We start from the raw sequence: 19,954 nt of genomic DNA, 5'->3' as shown, positions 1-19,954 counted from the left end.
CAACGATCCCCACGCAGATGGACACAAGATTTGGAAGAGTTGAAGCAGCGTCGAGTGCGTCTCCTGGGTGACTGCCTGATAGCTGCTGCTTTCCTGAGCTATGTAGGGGCCTTCAGTTGGGACTTCAGGAATGAAATGGTTTACCAAGTATGGGTTAAGAATGTGCAGGATAGAGGCATCCCCTTGAGCCAGCCTTTCAAAGTGGAAAGCCTTCTGACTGATGAGGTAGAAATCAGCAGGTGAGAAGGAGTCTGTTCTCATTATAGATTATACAAGTGTCACCTTGACAGGACAATAGGATGTTGATTAGGTGCTTGTTTCACTTATGTGGATTTATCTTTATTTTGTCTGCACACTGACAATAGGGCTAACAATGTGTCCGATACACCCTGTGTAATAGATGGGGCTCAGAGGGTTTGCCTCCAGATGAACTCTCGGTGCAGAATGGAATCCTCACCAGCAGGGGGAGCCGTTTTGCCATGTGTATTGACCCACAACAGCAAGCACTCAACTGGATTAAAAAGAAGGAACAAAACAATAACCTCAAGGTACAACATATTTCATTCCTTTCCAGGATTTGTTTAATTACTGCTCACAAGTCCCAGAAATACTGCTGAGTCAGCTCTTCCCACTGGTGACAGACCCAGAATCAGCACTTTGCTCAAAAATACCCAAGATAAACATTTTACAATAACAATAGCCTACATGACGTTATGCTCTACAGATTTTGATACATTTCAGAACCACACACACACACACACACAGAAAGCAAAGTGCACACAGCCCACACAGCTATACAATATTAAAAATGTGATTAGTTGTTTGCTCACCATTGATGTAACCTCTTTAGAAGGAAAGTGTCACCTTTTTTACAGCACAGGCTTTGTCACGCAGCATATGGGTGGAGTTTGGTATCAAATCAATGCTGGAGGCTCCCACTGAATCGGCAGCTGTGCTTTCTAAAGAGCTAGAAAATGCTGACATTGTCATCATCCTTTGGTTCCCCAGATCTCATCTTTCAATGATCCAGACTTCATGAAGCAGCTAGAGATGGCCATTAAATATGGCTTGCCATTCCTCTTTCAAGATGTGGATGAGTACATTGATCCCGTGATTGACAATGTCCTGGAGAAGAACGTAAAAGGAGCAGAGGGCAGACAGGTCCTCATGCTGGGTGACAAGGAGGTGGACTATGATCCCAACTTCAAACTGTACCTCAACACCAAACTTGCTAACCCCAAATACTCCCCATCAGTGTTTGGAAAAGCCATTGTCATTAATTATACTGGTAAGATTGTTTGGCATGGTAACCATGGCTTTGTCTGTAACATTTGAACAGCATGTTCTGAATGCTTTGTTTGTCTTTGTCCATTTATTGTATCTATATTACGTGTAGTGACTCTTAAGGGTCTGGAGGACCAGCTGCTGAGTGTTATCATGGGCTTTGAGAAGAAGAAGCTGGAGGAGCAGCGTGAGCATTTGATTCAAGAGACAAGCAACAATAAGAAGCTGCTGAAGAACCTCGGGGACTGCTTGCTCAGAGAGCTGGCCACATCTACGGGCAACATGTTGGATAACACGGAGCTGGTCGACACATTGGAGGAGACAAAGTCAAAAGCCAGTGAGGTCAGTTTGGCTACAGCAAGCATCAGTGAACTCATGGAATAAAAGCATTTTCACTGAAGTCATTGATCCTAGTTTTCCATTTATTTGATGTTGTGATCATCAGGTATTTGAAAAACTGCAGTTGGCCGAGAAGACATCCGTGGCCATCGATGAACTCAGAGACAGCTATCGACCTGCTGCCAAGCGCGGAGCTATCCTATTCTTCGTACTGACGGAGATGGCTCTGGTGAACAGCATGTACCAGTACTCTCTAGCCTCCTACCTGGAAGTGTTTGACTTTTCACTGCGCAGATCTCTGCCGGACTCTGCCCTGCTCAAAAGACTGAAGAACATCATGACAACACTGACATATAGTGTTTATAACTATGGCTGCACAGGTAAAATAATAAATGTAATAATGGAATGGGTGGAAAAGGATCAATATCTTAAGATAAAACGCAGTATTTCTGATTACTTTGTGGTTAATATAACCTGAACTGACTTGTGTATCCTTAGGTCTGTTTGAGAGACACAAGCTGCTCTTTTCCTTTAACATGACCATCAAGATTGAGCAGGCAGAAGGAAGGTCACCTCAGGAGGAGTTGGAGTTCTTTATCAAGGGTGAGATAAGTTTAACTCATCTAAAATGTTTAATTAGATAATGTTAATCACAAATTTAGACAAAAGTGTGTATGCACACATTGTTCAAAGCATATGTTGTTTTTCCACCTCGCGTGTTAAGGTAATCTATCCCTGGAAAAGAGCACACGTAAAAAGCCCTGTGACTGGCTTGCAGACCAGGGCTGGGAGGACATAGTGAAACTAGGAGAGCTCTTTCCGGAGCACTTTGGCTCTCTGCCGGATGATGTGGAGAAACAGTCCACTGACTGGAAGTCTGTAAGTGACCAAAGTGACAGGAATCACGATAGGCATGTTACCTAATCGGTTGAGAGTTTATCCCTGATTCTTTTTCTGCTTAGTGGTATGACTTAGATGGACCAGAACAGGCTCAATTCCCCATGAAATATGAGGAGAACCTGTCGGCCTTTCAGAAGCTGCTGCTGCTGCGCTGCTTCCGTGTTGATAGGATCTACAGAGCTGTCACTGACTACATCACTGTCACCATGGGCGAGAAGTGAGACCGTTTCTATTGCAATATCGCAGTTAAATATATAGTATTTACTGTATAATGTATATGCAGTATATACACCACTGTGGTGCCACTAAACACACATATTTGACCATGTTTATAGAAGATGTAAATATGTACACAGAGAGAAACCAAGCCCTGAGTTTCTATGTGTTTTCTTGTGTTTCTGCTCAGATATGTGCAGCCCCCTGTGATCAGCTTTGATGCAATTTATGACCAGAGCACACCTTCCTCCCCCATTGTCTTCATCTTGAGTCCCGGCTCTGATCCGGCCACTGACCTCATGAAACTAGCCGAGAGGTTAGGCTTTGGAGACAACAAGTTCAAGTTCCTCGCTATGGGCCAAGGCCAAGAGAAGGTACTGAAGACTTCTCTTCCATATCACAGCAAAGCTTTAAGGGTGGTCACGTGGAATGAGTATGGGGAACAGGAAGTAGTCACACTAAGTCAACTGTCTTCTGAACCTGTGATAAAGGTGGCACTGCAGTTGCTGGAGAAGGCGGGGTCCCGTGGTCAGTGGTTGATGCTACAGAACTGCCACCTGCTTGTAAAGTGGCTGAAGGATTTGGAAAAGTCCTTAGAGAGGATCACCAAGCCCAACCCCAACTTCCGCTTGTGGATCACCACCAACCCCATTCCGGATTTCCCCATTGGCATACTGCAAAAGTCCCTGAAGGTGAAACACATTTTCTCTTTGTTTCTTTTTTCTAAGATTCAGTATTGGGTAGAAAATGGGTTCTGATTTGGAATATTTCTGATCTATATGTTGGGAATAGCACTTTGTAAACCCTGTTTTTAAAAGTGCTATATAAATAAAGTTATTATTATTAATATTGCATTTCGATTACAGCTAGGTGATACTACTTTTAAGTTGTACACACCAGTGGGAGGGTAGCCACATTCAATAAGCATGGAAAAGACTTAATATGAGAGACTGTTTTTGATGGTTAACAATTTACAATACTAACTACAATAATAATACAGACAGAATGTTGAAATGGGCAGTGTGTTTACATGTACTTTAATATTGTGTGCAGGTCGTGACGGAGCCTCCCAACGGTCTCAAGCTGAACATTAGAGCCACATACTCTAAAATCTCCACGGAGACCTTGATTTCATGCCCTCACCCTGCCTTCGGCAGCCTGGTATATGTGCTGGCCTTCTTCCACGCTGTGGTGCAAGAGAGACGCAAGTACGGCAAGATTGGCTGGAACGTCTCCTGCGACTTCAATGAGTCTGACTTCTTTGTAAGTGGCAGGGGAGTAATTTAAACTATGTATAAGGGATTCTGTTTGAAGTTGTATTTCACTTCACTCTTCAATGGTTTAAACTATGATACTGTATTCAACAGGTGTGTATGGAGATCCTGAAGACTTACCTGACAAAAGCGCACAACCAAGGAGAAAGCAATATTCCCTGGGGAAGTCTTAAATACCTTATTGGGGAGGTAAGGCTAAATTCATTGTGTTTTAATAGATTGTATATATATTATGTTGCTGGTGCTGTACATTAAGCATGTCTGTATAATGTTCTGTAGGTGATGTATGGTGGCCGAGCCATAGATAGCTTTGACCGCAGGATCCTGACTGTCTACATGGATGAGTACCTTGGAGACTTCCTCTTCTACACCTTTCGGCAATTCCACTTCTTCAGCAACAAGGACGTAGATTACAAGATCCCCTCAACTGGGTCCAAGAAAGAATATGTTGGTAAGTCAATGTTTTAATTGCTTTACATTCTTGTACTTAAAATAAAACACACAAAGGAACACACAACCTCATAAGCACTTGGCCTCCACGCCAAATTGCTGACAAAGGGTGGGACATTTAGTTTACCGACAACTTAGCGAGCTATAGAGCTGCTGGTCGGTGCTAAAAAGTAAATTCTTATCCTTCTATCTGTTACAGATGAGATTGAGACGCTGCCACTGGCAAACACACCAGAGGTGATGGGTCTTCATTCCAATGCAGAGATAGGATACTACACACAGGCAGCTAAAGACATGTGGACTCACCTGATAGACCTGCAGCCTCAGACAGGTATGATTTGGCATATTTCATCCTATCATCCTGTCTTTTAATTGATTTTAACAGAATAAATTGAAACATTGCTTGCCCGCCTCCACATTGAGCTTTGAAGAGCATTCCTGGAAGTAATATTAACTTTTTTTCAGAAGGAAAAGCTGTTCCATACTGTTGAAGGGTGTTTACTCTCTTTGCCACCACACTGCCACTTGTCTCCTCTCTTATGGTCTTTTAACACTCTCATATGCCTCAGGTGAATCTAGTGGAAGCATCGGTAGGGATGAGTTCATCAGCCAGGTGGCCCAGGACATTCAGAACAAGCTGCCCAAGTTATTTGACATGGATGTGATCTGTAAAAGGTTTGGGACTGACATTTCCCCGACCTCAGTGGTGCTGCTTCAAGAACTGGAGCGCTTCAACAAGCTAGTGGTCCGCATGCGGCGCTCTCTGGCTGAGCTGCAGAGGGTGAGAAGGAGGGGCTGAGGACAGCAAGATAGATGTGGCATCTTTGTGCTTCACACAGGTTTACATTTGTTCTGATTCTCTTGTGTCCCCTAGGCCTTGGCTGGTGAGGTGGGAATGAGCAGTGAGTTGGATGAGGTTGCTCGGGCACTTTTTAATGGTCACATTCCAGCCATTTGGAAGAAGTTGGCACCTGACACACTGAAGTCCCTCGGCAACTGGATGGGCCATTTCAAGAGGCGTTACGAACAGTATAGCTACTGGGTGAGGACGGACACACACTATCACAGAGCCCCTCTTAGATGTTGTGTATTCTGTCATTAAAAAGTAGAGAAAGCAGCTTTATGTCTGATGTATCTGTGTATCTTGCGTCTACCAGGTGGATGAGGGAGAGCCAAAGGTTATGTGGCTATCAGGACTCCATATCCCAGAGTCCTACCTGACGGCCCTGGTCCAAACTGCATGCAGGAAAAATGGTTGGCCTCTCGATCTTTCCACACTGTACACGCAGGTGACCCAGTACCGCAGTGAGGATGAAGTCAGTGAGAGACCTGGACAGGGTAATGAAATACAATTCCCCTTTTGCAGCATAATCAGTGATTAGTTATAAATACTAATAGTGTTATCCCCGCAGGCTGCTTTGTGTCCGGCCTGTATCTGGAGGGAGCGGACTGGGACATGGAGAAGGGCTGCCTGGTGAAGAGTAAACCAAAGGTTCTGGTTGTTGAACTGCCCATTCTCAAAGTCATCCCCATAGAGGCACGCCGCCTGAGGTTACAGGTGTGGACCACAGGCACCACAGGTCTCCATACACATAAGAACTTACTTTGCTGTTTCCATGTTTTTTCCTAACTGTCATGTGTATTTTGTACCACAGAATACGATTCGGACACCAGTGTACACCACATCTCTGCGGAGGAATGCAATGGGTGTGGGGTTTGTGTTTGAGGCAGACCTGTTCACCACGAAGCACATCTCCCACTGGGTGCTGGGGGGAGTCTGTTTGTGCCTCAACGCTGACTAAAGACAAGCCTCAGCCTAACCGAGCTGGTTCGCTTTCCCACAGTCTGTTCCAACACGTTGATTGATACCATTTATGCTTTTTAAAGAGATTGAAACACACTTTTTGTACCTCTGATTAATGGGTCGATTACAGGAAACCAAATAAGTTATGATTGAAAGATTGCACATATGTTTGAAAAATAAATTGATTGAAAAGTAGATGCTTGGCTCATTATCTACTGCATAACTTTATGATATTCTCACTAGATGGCAGCACATCACACTGAACTCTTTATTCTGGGCAGGAGCTCCAGGGATTTATCTTTGGTGTTACAGTGGGCAAAAGTACCATCAAGCTATAATGGGTCAGGATCTGTCAGGCCTGAAAGTCTCCTACTTTTATTTTAATAAATAAACGTTTGCAATTCAGTTCAATCACTTTCAATGTAATATTTAGGAACTCTGTTCATTCATAAAAAGCTGCTGAATATTTCTGGTGAGGTTGTAAAAAGAACATAATCTTCTCCATCCAGTGGAAAATGTACCATTGACCAAAGGCTGCTCAAGTTTTCCACTTTACCCAAGTAGCTTTTCAGCTGTTCTCTGCAGGATCGGTACCAGGCTTCACTGTAACATTTAACGAACAAATCTAGTGCAATACTAAGTAATCGAGGCTGCTGAAGTCAGCATACCAAAGTAGCAGAAGTTAAGGTGAAGATCTGGCAGCTTGGGTGCAGTGAGGTCACAGAAACCCAGGAAAGAAAACAGTTTGAAGCCATGTGGTGTGCAACATTCATCGCCTGAGTTGTGCAAGTGCAGCTGTAATCAATGTTGATGTGCTGTTTAGACTAAACTTGGACTTGCAACATGAACATATTTTACATTCAAGTGTCTTCCCTTAATAGTCCATATTCTCATATGAGATCATGCTTCTCTTAACTGCATTGTGCCGTCTGTAAGGCTCCCCTCTGAATGGCAGAGGGTAAAGGCTAGACAGGTGTCTTCTCAGCTTTAACTGGAGCGACGATCATAAAGAGTGGCGACGCGGACATGTTTATGACCAAACACGGGAGGGGAGGGAGGAATTGTGTTTCACTGTTGAAAAGAGGGAAACCATTTTTAACGAACCCACAATTCATATGAGTGACCGGAGGTAAATGCACCTACAATGCTGCGCTGCTGTTGGCACATTAAAGGGGAAGGACATTATGGAAGCAGGAGAGAAATAAGAAAACCCAAACCGACCCTCGTCGGCCACCTCAGAAGTCAACATTATTTGGAAGGATTTACATTAACCCTTATTGCCCAAGTTCCTGTTGGCACTATTGCCTTTGACTTATCACTTCCCAAACCTCCAACCAATTCCCAAACGGTGTCCGTTTGTTGTGATTGAGAGCAGGTGGGCTTACTCAGTCCCATCCAAGTGCTTACGCTGTTTGTCTTTCTACCTGTAGTATGGGAGCTGATTGGTGTCTCAATGGCTGCCTGTGAGTGTCAAAGTGTGAACAAAATCTCTCATCAGCTGAGAACTTCACCAGCACTCTATACAAGTTTCCCAAGTGCTCCATGCTGCCTATGTTTTAGCTGGCGGGACTTGCAGCTCAGCCCACGGTGGGGCCTGAGAGGTGCAGTCACCCCCAACCACAGAGTGCCATCTTGGGCCCCAGGTTTGGGTTGCAGTGCGGGGTGTTTAGTTTGGAGCAGGACCGCAGCCCTGTGGTTGCTGGCTGTAAACCTCCATGTCCCACATGTATGGGCTGATGGAGGTTACTGTAACCTCACTACTCTCCTGCCACTGTGCCTGCATGGCACCGATAGCTTTGACAGAAAGGCAACCAGAGGAAAGGAACACCATGTTGTTAAAGCATGGTAACAATATCGGGATGAACCTTGCTTTATGGGCTTTTTTTAAATACAACTTGTCTAATCTGTTGTTCACCAAATAACAATTACTCATCACCGGCAAAGTTCCCAAGATTTCAGAGGAGTCTCGAAAAAGCAGCAGCCGATAATTATTAGAATAATTAGAAGTTAACCAAATAGCCTTCAATGCGTAATGTGCCGTCGCCTCGAGCGTGCGTCCTCCTCCTCCTCCGTGAGAGGTTGAAACGGGGCAGGGTGAAAAGGAGCCAGCGGGCTGTGCTTTAAAAGACCCGAGGAGACTATAAAAGTGCTGCCATGCCCGCTGCAGTGGGAGCTCGGCTCGATAAGCGCACAGACGGTCGGGACGAGCAGGAACGGGAGAAAGGAGCACCGCGCGCACATTCACGCGCACACGCGGAGCGCTCTCTGTCATAGGTAGAGACACACCAGAAGCGGGAGTTGACGGGGTTTCTTTCAGTTGCTCTACTTCAGATTGTTGAGTCACAAGAGCGCGAGGCACCGCTTCAGTTATCGGTCGACATCAGTGCTGCTTTAGTGAATGGGATGCGCGTCTTCTCCAGCCGAGCCGGAGCTGTCTGACACGTTTCTCCCACCGAGCTGGATCCACTAACCGGTCTGTTTTCTCACCGGGAGGGAAGTTGGGCTCAGTTCTACTTTTCTGGCCGTACTTTTGATGCCACGGAAATGGGACCGCGCCAACGGGAGAGCGTGTCCGCGCGTTGTAGTAGAAGTTTGCTTTGGACTGTGCTGATACTCTGGCTCAGTACGTCTGTTGAGGGACCTGAAGACGGGACTGTACAAGACCTACTCCTCTGGGGCGCAGCCTGCAGCCTCTCTAACCTCAGTCTATCAGAAAAGGTAAGGGAACCTTTATGCTATTATAAACATTCCCTCTGGACTGTATGTTAATCCTCAATGATGTCCTGTGTTGCATCCACACAGGAACCCCTTTCACAGTGTTCATGTCCCCTTGTTAACACTGCAGAGCGACTCCCATCTCCATCCATCTACCAGGTCCTATTGTCTTCCTGACAGTTTGTTTCCTTTTTCCTGTGCTGGCAGCACACATTGCTCTGCTGACTCCATTTCATTGTTGTCCCGGTTCACCCAGCCTCTCTCTCTCTCTCTTTCTCTGTGTCTGGGCTCCATAAAGCACCTCCAGTCTTGAGGTGTGTTGTTGAGCACCCTGACATGCAGGAGCAGCATGTCAGGGTGCTCTTCAAAACCCCACCGGTAGTCCTCGCATCTGTCCAGTCAAACCTGCTCCTTTGTGGATCCCGGTATGAAGACAGGATGCATCGTGAAGAAGTGTTAAAGACAGTGAACGATATGTATGGCTGTAATAAAGTGCACATCAACAATAGCATCAGAATAGATCACTAAATGAAACGGGGGATGAAATGTTCTTGTGAAATGATTGATCCTGCGTTTCCGACGCAGCGTCACCATACTTCACTCCCAAAGGAGCGATACCCAGCTCTGCTCCCCTCATGGGCAGAGCCAATGTATAGCTCGGACACTAGCCAGTGCTTCGAGATGACTGGATGTTTCCCGTCTTGCACATATTCATGCAGTCGGGGTGAGAGCGGCTGCAGATTACGGTGTGTGGGCCCGAACGTGGCCGGAGGCTGAAACCTCTTCTCTCTGATGAGGCCTGTCCCTCCGGGTGTGTCCAGGTGGCGTTCAGCACTCCCATCCTCGCTCCACTGGCTCCCCTCTCTGCTCAGCTCCCTTGTCCCTCATGGCCAAAGGTTTGTTGACATGTTTACTAAACACAAGCAGCTGGGACTTCACCGCATCTGGGCCTGTTCTGGGCAGGAGAGATGAGTTTACAGTGGGGTTGCTGCTGTTAGTAAATGGCGCACGGAGGAATGTCCAGATAGACAAAAGCGAAAGGGGTTGTCGGCGTGTGTCAGCCGGCGTCTTTGGAGGCAGAGAGGTCAGCGGGTTTGAGGCGACATGAGAAGAGCTCATGCAGTCCACCTGCTGCCTGCTCTGTGAAAGCAGCGGTTTATGGTGTGTCAGCAAAGCCAAACAGTAGCAATGGGATTTCAGAGAGCAGAAGGCTCGAGCAAGTCGACACTGAGTGACAGAAAGTTAACTTGTCATTGGTGTGCAGGCACTTCAAAGGAAATGGATATTCATTTTAGCAGACTGGGATTCTGTCACAGGAAAACCTTCTGTCAGAATGTCCTCCTTCGCCGGCCCCGTCTTCACACAGCGATTACCCAAATCAAAGGGGATTAACAACTCTCGAGTAATTTTGCATTCGCTCTGTTGAGGAGCTGATAAAGTGTTCATTCGCCCTTGTCCTTCTTAGCGACTATATGAGCTCAGTACACTGAGGGTTATGAGGTAGCTGCTTCTTTATTTCTTGTCTGGCCCACTTCTTTATCCTTCCTCGGAGGACTTGTCATGGTCTCACAGGCAGTCTGAACCCCGTGGCCACCCTCATTCCTCACACATTTAAACCATATCCACGTTTTCTTTAAGCATGGGACTGAAGATGACACGTTCCAGTAGGCTGAGCTCTGTGTGGCGCAAAGCAGAATGGTGTTAGATTTAAAATAACTCTAAACAATGTATGTGCTCAAGGACAATTGTCCGTGAGTGTTAGGAAGCAGTCAATAATTGGACATTAAATCACTGGTGGCGGATACATTCATCCGGAGGGAGTGGACCATATACCAGTATAGAGCTGCAGCAATTAGTAGATTCATAATAATTAATGACGCTAAAATAAAAATGAAAAAAAAAGATGATTTTCCCATCTTTTCCCATTTGTAACATTGTAAACTAGATTCTATTTCTATTCTAAAATCCAACCAAATGTTGTTGGGTTTTGGACTCTTAGTTGGACAAAACAACTTTTTTTTCTCAATTTTATCAAGAATCAATCCAATAATCTGGAAAATCATACAGATAAACGATAATGAAAATAAGCCCTAAATCAGTCAATTGCATAGTGTACCCTGCAGGTGAGCAGTCCACAGTGTCGGTATCGCAGCTCCACATGATTATACATTCATGACTTATGGCTGTATGGAGCCATTGGTGTGATATAAGTGCTTTCTTCAGTCAAGAGGAATTCCCTTTGTACTTTCCAGCCGGGAACACTTACCGATGCACGTACTCGTTACACACAGAGACACTCAGAGCTCACAGGTGTCCAGGTCTGAAAGCTCAAAACAGACAAAGACAAATGAGAGTTTTCCTCTGAGGCTGCTGTGAAGAGTCACTTAGCCCTGACCTTCAAGGCCTCACGGTGGTGCTTTGATTCTCTTCACATGGAAAACACATGGCATCTTTGAACCTGCAATATGATAGCCCACCAGCCTTTATATTCTCTAATAATTTATAGTTTAATACCTCTTCAGATTCTTACACTTTTCTCGTATAGGTTGCTCTGGTTCTTTCTGTTTTTCCTAGAAGCTGCAGATTATGACTCCAGCAATGCTGCATCGCTCTCTCTTCATTAATTTCACCGTGAATGCACTCTCTCTATTTCTCTCTTTGTCATTTTTTTGTTTGCGCCACATTTTTCATGTGCCTCCTCCATATCCCGTGGGGCCAAGAGTGTCTCGTAATTGTCTTTCCTTCCATTTCCCTGTTCCCATCGGAAGCACCCTTGTGTGACCCTTATGATAAAATAACCTTTGTCTCCTCTGCGCTCCTCTGTCTGGCCGTTTGCCACATCTGTCTTCTGTCCTTTGTTCTCCTCGACTATTTTACCCACAGACAGAAATCTAGAGAAATTCCTTTACATTTTTCTCCATGCTGCGTATCTACATATCTTTGAGTGCTCGTCCTCCCACAGTACACGTATGGATGGGTAGGCGTTAAGTGAGCTCCTAGTCTGGACATGGTTCACTCCGTCTCACCAGTGGTTTTTCCCTCATCAGCGATCTTGTCAGTTCACACAGCTCCCAGCTTCCTCCTCCCCACGCAGTCTGCCGCAGAACGCACACTAACTCAGTGTAATCATGAAAGATGCAGCCTACAAGGCCAAAATGACGGCTACTAGAACACAGCATACCTGTTTTTTTAAAGTTCATGGATTTGCATTAATTTAGGCACTCAGTATTCAGCACGTTTTTGTTTGCCTCCAATGTTTTACCGTCTTGGCGTCCGTAGCGTTGAGGAACAGATGGGCCAGAGCTCTGATTTTTTCCGTCCCTTAAAGATTGAAGATTTATTCTGTAACTGTTGGCTGTGACTGTGAGCGACGGTTGATGATTTATTTAGCTTGGGCCTGGCGTTCAGTGTGTCATGTGTGCTCAGAGACCTGATACTCGCTCAGGGCCTGCTTGGTGCCGTTGCCAGTGAAACAGCATGGCGCTGGTGGGTTTCACACTTCTCAACCCAAGGACGCCTCCCGTAAGCGCAGCGTGTGCTGACTATGAAACATTTTAAATGTAAAGACACCGAGCACACCGAGTGTCCCTGTGTGAATACAGCCAGGCAATATGCAGTGGCCCATTGTATAGTAGTAACCAAATGATGAAGGTTATCTGCTGTATGGCTTTGTAAATGAAACTGATCCACATCCCAGAGGAGATAGTGATGTTACCGTTAATATCCTAACACTTCTCCATCCTCTGTGCGGTGGAGAAAGTCTTGTTCTTGCAGCCCTGTGCTCGTCATTATGTATTGTGTAGATCAGATACGTATAGGCACTGCAGGTATTGGCTGTCAAGCCATCTGGGGAATTGTAAACTCTGTTATGTCAACTGCTTTTATTATTTCATTCACTGAAGCAGCAGCGGTTGGCATTTCCCTTTTAGTAATTGTATAAGTGCAAAGCAAAGAGAGAGAGGGAGACCATAAAACCCACCCCCACTTCCCCCCTCATACCCCCTGGTGACATCTTAGCCGTTCCCAGGTGAAACCTCCTCTCAGCCTGGGAAACTCAGATGTTTATCTGTTGGGTCTGGAGGATAAGTGGTGGGGAGGAGTTGGGCTTAGTACCCCCTCCTGTTACTCCAAGCTCTACCTGACCACAGCTGCTCCTTCAATGTCTGACATTTTCCACTGATGATTAGAGCAACTTTTTTTTTCAGGACAAGGGAAAGCAATCATAGGGTAATCATATATATCTGTGTTCATTTATGTAGCCTTAAGGCTGATGGATATATTAAGATACGTGGAGGGCTTGTATTTAAATAACATATGTGGCGGATGAATTCCCTCATTAATTTACTTGAGAAGTTTAGGATCAATTCAAACTGTGTCTTACTTTTGTACACCGTCTCACTTACTCGGGCGAACCTTTTTCAAAATGTAATTATTCTATAGGCTACATTATTAATAAATGGAAAAAACATCAAGATCAATAAATAATCCAGGCTAAACCATAGCAGAGAAATAGTCTCATCAAAAAAGAAATACCTGCAGTAGTTTGTAGACAGGTCTGTGTGCGGCCCACCACCACATGTGGGCAGCGTTAATTGGAGCTGGTTCAGGGCTGCTTCGCATCCTCCGCCATCGGCAGTTTCCTTTAGTGTAAACCGTCTCTCACACACATACATATGGTCTCACATATTGACAAACAGACGCTGGGGAGAACACACTCCCACTCTTGGAAACACATTGGCAGCAGAACACACAAAGTGTAGTTTTGTGCGACGTGCCACACGGTCTCTTTGTGGTTTCACATAGAGCCCCCTTTCTGTACATCGACTGATTGTGTAAACACAGGCCATTATAATTGTTGTCCTCCAGCTGTAGCCATGTGATCTGGTTATTTGTACACTTTGTTGTTAATACAATAATAGTAACATATGGCAGTTCAAACTGCCTCAGTTTGTTTACATATATTAAAGCAAAAAGGAAGAGTAAGCAGCCTTCAGTGTTTAGTTGATATGATAAGTATCCAGCTAAACTTTTCTCATAACCGTATCTCATTGCCTCTACACTATCACAAACAGGTATCTGCTCCTGTTCGAGGGGTAGTTGAAATCTGGCTGAGGATTAAACCGAGACGATTAGCTCTCAAATGAATCACCATTAATTATAGCAACGTGATTTGGTGCCTTTTAGCCTAATGGATGGCTTTGAGTGCTTTACTGCGAGGTCATTTAGAATTATGCTTCTGGAGGCCTACGAAATAACTAAAGCACTGCACCTTACTGAGCCTGATCTTATGATCTAAGAGTCTAAGAATCAGATCTTAACCTCTGACCTTTTTCTCTAGAAGGTCCGTTGCTTAACAGCCTCTCTGACTCCTGATACTATGTCTCCCGAAGCCTCTCTGGAAAGGAAGTGGACTCATGACCCAGAATTAACCGTGTTGAAAAACTTAAATCTCCGTATGGGACCTCGTCCTCCTCTTGATTCCGTCCCGAGGGACTCAACCTCTTCTGAGAGCCAAATGCAAACGGATGTGTTTTGATAGAAGAGAGAGAGACCGCAGTGTAAATACAGCCCACAATGCACTCCTGCCAATCTTGTGACCGATCAAAACCTTGTAAACACCGTAAATAAGTTTCAAAACAAAAGGATGGGGGAAGGGCCGGAACAATCTGAACCCGCGGTGAAACACGGCATACGTGACTGCATGGCTCATTTCCTTTTGAGAGTGTCTTATTGTGTGAGTGTACTTGTTTGAAGGTGTTTTGACAATATCAACCTTGAATTATTTACTTTGAAAATATGATTTTATTCTGTATCTAAAAATAACAACTGCTGTTTTATTCTGTACGTCTGCTCTATTGCTCACTCTGTTTCTCCCCTCAGGAACTGGTGTCCTCATACGGTCACTAAGACGGTGACCTGCCAGGTGCACAACGGGACCGTCCTGCAGCGGGTCTACCAGACGTGCCGCTGGCCGCAGGGATGTACGGGAGGCAGGTGAGAGGCGACTTTACCACGACCGTTACTGCTTAACGTGAGCTTTTTTATAGAGAATGACCCACTTTAAAATACTTAAAACAACCTCTGTGGGAGCGTTATCTGGTATTGTGTTCCTTTTAACTATGGTGGAGTTTAATAGCAGAAACATAGTTATGTTTTCATTCATCTTCTTTGACTTTCATCTTCCACTTAGCAACAACAATTAGAGATCTGTCAACAAACCATTAGCAACGTGACTGCAAAGCCACAGTTCTACCGAAATAATATGACATATCTGTAATACAATCATGTCAGGTCATTTAAAAAGAACATGTGCAGTGTGTTAGTATTAGTAACTCTTGGTAAAGGATCCTGATTGGAGGATGTGGTGGCATCTAGCTGTGAAACTTCTCCTGTGTTTCAAGCGTGAAGCAGAACTACGGTGGCTGACGGGAAAACGCTCTATCTAGGAAATCAATATATACCAAGTTCTCAACAATAGATCAAAAGACAACGCAGCTGCACCACATGTTGTGTTGTGAGTCACGAACTGCTGATAAAGTGCATACAACAAGTTCACACCTGTTCCAGTGGGTAGACAAAAGGCATTGTGGGATATGAAGGAAATAATAAACGTAAATGAGGGGGGTTGACTGTTCACTTCACCATAAACAAAGGGGTGAATTCACAAAAGGATTTGCAAGGCTATTGCGCCCGCTAAACCTGAACAAATACATCAAAAAGAAACCGTGTCATTTTCAAAGAACCTCCATGGGCTGAAATAGCATCTCTGTATTTAAATGAGGTATAATGCATACATTTGGTGTGAAATCATGCAATCGAGCCTCATTGCAGAAATAGTATAATTCACAAAGTGATAATAGCAAATTATTAGCATTGTCAGAGAGTTGATGGCAACATTAGTGCATTCATACCGACCCACTGGGACATTAAATCCCCAATCAGTTTGTTCTCTGTCTTGTCTGTAATTCCTTGCCTGAGGTTTGGAGGAATTCCTCTGCACCTCGTTGCTCTGTAACTGTAGCTTGCGGTCTGAAAATTTCATTTTTCTTTTTCTCCCGGCCATTGTTCTGCCTACAATGCTACGCGGATAATTGCAATCAGATGCGAAAACGGGCACATTGCACTCAGCTTCAGAACTTGTGATGCACAATTCATTGGGCTATCAGCAGCCTCAATCCAGTCTTTGTGGATTCACTTGGAAGAAATGAAATTACACCAAAAATACAAAGTCATCAAAAATAACTAAAGCAACTTACTGAATCCCACATGGTACTGTCACACATGCGTGAGTGAGATCAATTGGCTTTTGCGGATGTGTGGCCATTCATTTAGCTTCAGAGAGCTCAGAGTCTCAATACCTGTACGTGTCGGATGGCTTTAGATTCTTTTGTGTGTTTGTTTTTAGCTACAGGACCGTGGTTAGACCTTCCTATAAAGTGGTGTATCGCACGGTGACCTCCCTGGAGTGGAAATGCTGTCCAGGATTCAGCGGCGCTGCCTGTGAAGAAGGTAAGTGGAGACAGAAGGACTCACAGACACATGCACACATTAGTTATACAGCAGCTCATAGAAATGAACAACAGTAGGGGCTCTAGAAAAAGGCCATCTTCTGAGTCTCGGACTGAAAAATGGTTTAGTGCGTCTCTGTTTCCTCTTTTCATCATTCTTCATCTCCTCAGGCGTACACATGTATTAACATCTGCATCCCTCTGTTTTGCATTGCGGTCTTATTGCCTGCATGTGTGCCTTCCAATACATGTATACTCGTAATACTTTAAAACAGGAGTGATTTCATGAGGCTTACATAAGGCAGCTTCAGTCTTCTAAAGGAAGCTAAGAAATAAGATCCTTCAGGGTGAGTCAGATATGTTTTAATGTGTTCATTGTAAGAGTCATTCTACGATGTGAGGGTTGATTCTTCAGTGTGGTTTTGAGTTTTATGGTCCAGCTGGAACCGAGTCTTCATGCTCTTAATTGCTATGCTAGCACTTTTGTTTTCGCTTTTTCAACTACAGTAGCTGCCCACCACACACACACACACACACACGCACGAACACACACACACACACGCACACACGCACACGCACACGCACACGCACACAGTATATAATGACTACCCCTGGCACTGGCCCCTGTGTCTCTGCAGTCTGGGGAGAAGGGTGGAGCGTCTGCTATGTGGGGACCCAGGACTTGACTGGGTGTAACATAAATCGTCAGGCTTTGCGACACAAAGGGCAATAAATGTTTACAGTGTTTAAAGTGGTCACTTTATTTGTGGGCTGTTTTTCTCTTTTATGCTACCCCTCCCAGGTGAACCGTGAGCAACTCTCTGCCCTGCCAATGGTCTGTAGGCTTCAGCTGGAGAAATCTCTCCACTTCAGAACCGCCTGAATGCCGTGCTTGTTTTAGAGCTTCCCCACTTTCAAAGTCAAAGAACACATTGATAACCCAGACTTTACTTAACAAAAGCAGAGGAACACACAGTCAAACAAGGAGGAAATTAACCAATTAAGTTGTTGCTGGAGGAGATTCCCCTGCGGTTGTCATGGCAATAGGGGGGGGTGTCGAGCCAGCGGGGATGCTGGGATTAGCCACTTATCTGAGCGTCGTTCCGGGTGGCTTAGATCACAGGCGGCGCTGAGTAGAAGTGACAGGTCCCTTTCACAGGGCCTTTACTCTCCGGCACCATGGATGCTATCCAGGGCCACCGGCGCTTTGTTCTGCTCCTGCCACGTGAGCAGAACCTCTTACCAGCGCAGAACCTGATACCCCGCTGCTGTCTGCCTCATGCGCCCCACTTTAAGGAGAAATAAAAGCTTGCCACACGAGCAAAGCTGGAGACCCGGATTGTGCTTAAATTCTGTTGCCATCATTTTGCCAAGTGAAGTTAAAGCTACACACGTAATTCAGTGGGTGCACATTTCAAATTCAGGCTCTTAATACCTCTTTGTCTGCAAATCTCTACGCTTTCCTTTGTGGATTTCCAGACGGCTATGAGCACTTGTTCAACCTTGAGTTTGGTTTCATTAGAAAGGCTCCGTACAAAAAGCACCTCTGTTATATAAAAGAACAAACAACTATCATCCTTTACGAAATCTTCTGTCTAGGTAAGACATTAGAAACATATTGCTTTTGATCTCATAAATCTCATAAATAACTAACACCGGATACATATATCTGTAAAAACCTCTTTTGGAGTTCAAGTGTTGGTTATATACCTTTGCTCCCATCATCCCTTTTACTCGGCTTGTCTGCTTTTCACAGACTGTGGAAAATGTGTATGATCCGCTCATTTACTCACGCTGCCCTGCTTTCACTTCCACCCTTCTCTCACCAGGCCAACCCAAAGGCCCCGGGCCACGTCTGACTCCCAGGGCCAGTCGGCATTACAGTAGATCTCAACAATGTCCATACCAGCAGGTTTCTGGGGCTGCTTTAATGTGCAAGAGAGGACAGGAAGTGCGTTATAAGCTGCGAGCACGGTCTTGATATGCTTATATTTTAAATGGGGATGAGAGAGTTGTTTTCTCTGGTGTCCCTCCGTTCTCACCCGTCTGCCTGCCAATCGGTTGGTCAACATATGTACATCAACAGGGTCCGGTCCGAAGAAAAGATAATGTGTTTCTGTTTTAGGTTTGCGATTATGCGTTTCCAAAGCAGCAGATATAAATGAAAAGTGTTCACGCCATGCTGTCATCCAGTCACACACAGGCTTGTGGGGCTTTTTGGCATGTCACACTCAAACTGAGGGCTCCAAAAGCAAAACATTACATCACACCCCGGCTGATAAACAAACTAACGCCATCAGAGTCCAAGCGCAGTAAGATAACACCGCATCAGACAGGAACCTTTCACATTCACTCTCTTATTTCCTCACCCTAACCTCAGGACTTGGCTGGAATTCCAGGCCAGTGGTTTAATTACTGGGTCCTAATTGTTTTCTATGAGGTTTGGGAGATATTGTCTTACTTGTGGACCTGGAACACAATGGTCTTTATCTCTGATTGAGCTGGTGGAAAAAAAGGCTAAGTATTTGCAGATGGAAGCACTTTCATAGCTCGCCAGAAGCAGGGATTTAATGTATGCCTGGTTGGCTTTGGTTTTCCAAGTAAGTAAATGCTTGTTTTCAGATAGGATATCCTAAGCTGTGCTACATCAAACACAAATATCTAAATTATACCTCATTTAGAAGTGCAAAAATGTAAATGCTACATTATTACTTTAGAGCTGGCTCTCAAAGACCCGTTTAGGTTTCATCAATACACAGTGCAGCAATGAAGGATGACCGCATGCTCGGCAGTTGTGGATATCAGTTAAATTCATAATCTTGGACTTTGTCCTCGGTATGTTACTTTTGATGAAGTCTTAAAAGTATGAAGATGGCACTGAGAAACGGCAGTTGATATGTTAGCCCTGTTTTGATTTATGACAGGACAGCACTTAAAAGAAATATGGGTGCAGCTTATGGGGGGGGATCGGCATGCAGCAAAACATACGGGGGAACGTAGGTTTGAATTAGCTCGGCTGTCAAAGCCCTGCCACGGGGGTACCCATCAAGCCATATCTCGCAGTGGAGGCTGCGGTTTTTGGGTTGCAATTACGGTATGGCTGAGAGGCATTGACGCGCTGTCTGCAATAAGCCGCAGAAATGTAATCTGTGTTTTCACAGCTCAGCGCAGCTTATCACAGGCCTGCACGCTAAACCCCACGATTTAACCATCAGTCGGCTGCAGCTTGCCATTAGCAACTGAAGAGTGGGCGTGTGTGGACGCCGATATGTGTCTGTCTGACTGCCGGAGTGAATGTGTGGCGGAGGAGCGAGGTGTTGAGGATGTGTACAGTGAGGGATGCAGCTGTTGGGCGGGATTAGCTGCCTTAATGGCAGCAGGCTATAGTAGCTGTGAGGGACTCCAGCCTGAGGTTAGAGTGGAGGGAACAAGAGCAGGTGACCTCCGCTCCTCTAGACCACACA

The 19,954-nt window shown here is 45.1% G+C and overlaps 2 protein-coding genes across 2 annotated transcripts in view; both read left to right on the top strand.

The window, feature by feature from the left end:
- The window catches only part of dnah10 (dynein axonemal heavy chain 10), a 28,309-nt gene extending 21,849 nt beyond the window's left edge, over positions 1-6,460 (top strand). The window contains 19 exon segments of the mRNA XM_034540935.1: positions 18-239; positions 401-548; positions 1,009-1,288; positions 1,397-1,626; positions 1,730-2,003; positions 2,122-2,226; positions 2,348-2,502; positions 2,586-2,740; positions 2,930-3,113; positions 3,231-3,431; positions 3,793-4,002; positions 4,107-4,202; positions 4,293-4,464; positions 4,663-4,794; positions 5,033-5,244; positions 5,338-5,505; positions 5,621-5,801; positions 5,876-6,021; positions 6,119-6,460. Of these exon segments, the coding sequence (XP_034396826.1) occupies positions 18-239; positions 401-548; positions 1,009-1,288; positions 1,397-1,626; positions 1,730-2,003; positions 2,122-2,226; positions 2,348-2,502; positions 2,586-2,740; positions 2,930-3,113; positions 3,231-3,431; positions 3,793-4,002; positions 4,107-4,202; positions 4,293-4,464; positions 4,663-4,794; positions 5,033-5,244; positions 5,338-5,505; positions 5,621-5,801; positions 5,876-6,021; positions 6,119-6,265 (3,418 nt within the window). The 3' untranslated portion in view covers positions 6,266-6,460.
- Positions 6,461-8,446: 1,986 nt separating this feature from the next.
- emid1 (EMI domain containing 1) overlaps positions 8,447-19,954 on the top strand; it is a 46,156-nt gene continuing 34,648 nt past the window's right edge. Inside the window, 4 exon segments of the mRNA XM_034542501.1 lie at positions 8,447-8,909; positions 8,911-8,985; positions 14,863-14,976; positions 16,388-16,491. Of these exon segments, the coding sequence (XP_034398392.1) occupies positions 8,812-8,909; positions 8,911-8,985; positions 14,863-14,976; positions 16,388-16,491 (391 nt within the window). The 5' untranslated portion in view covers positions 8,447-8,811.

The sequence above is a fragment of the Cyclopterus lumpus genome, chromosome 9 (genome assembly GCF_009769545.1).
Source record: "Cyclopterus lumpus isolate fCycLum1 chromosome 9, fCycLum1.pri, whole genome shotgun sequence".
NCBI lineage: Eukaryota > Metazoa > Chordata > Actinopteri > Perciformes > Cyclopteridae > Cyclopterus > Cyclopterus lumpus.
This window is presented reverse-complemented; position numbering and strand designations above follow the sequence as displayed.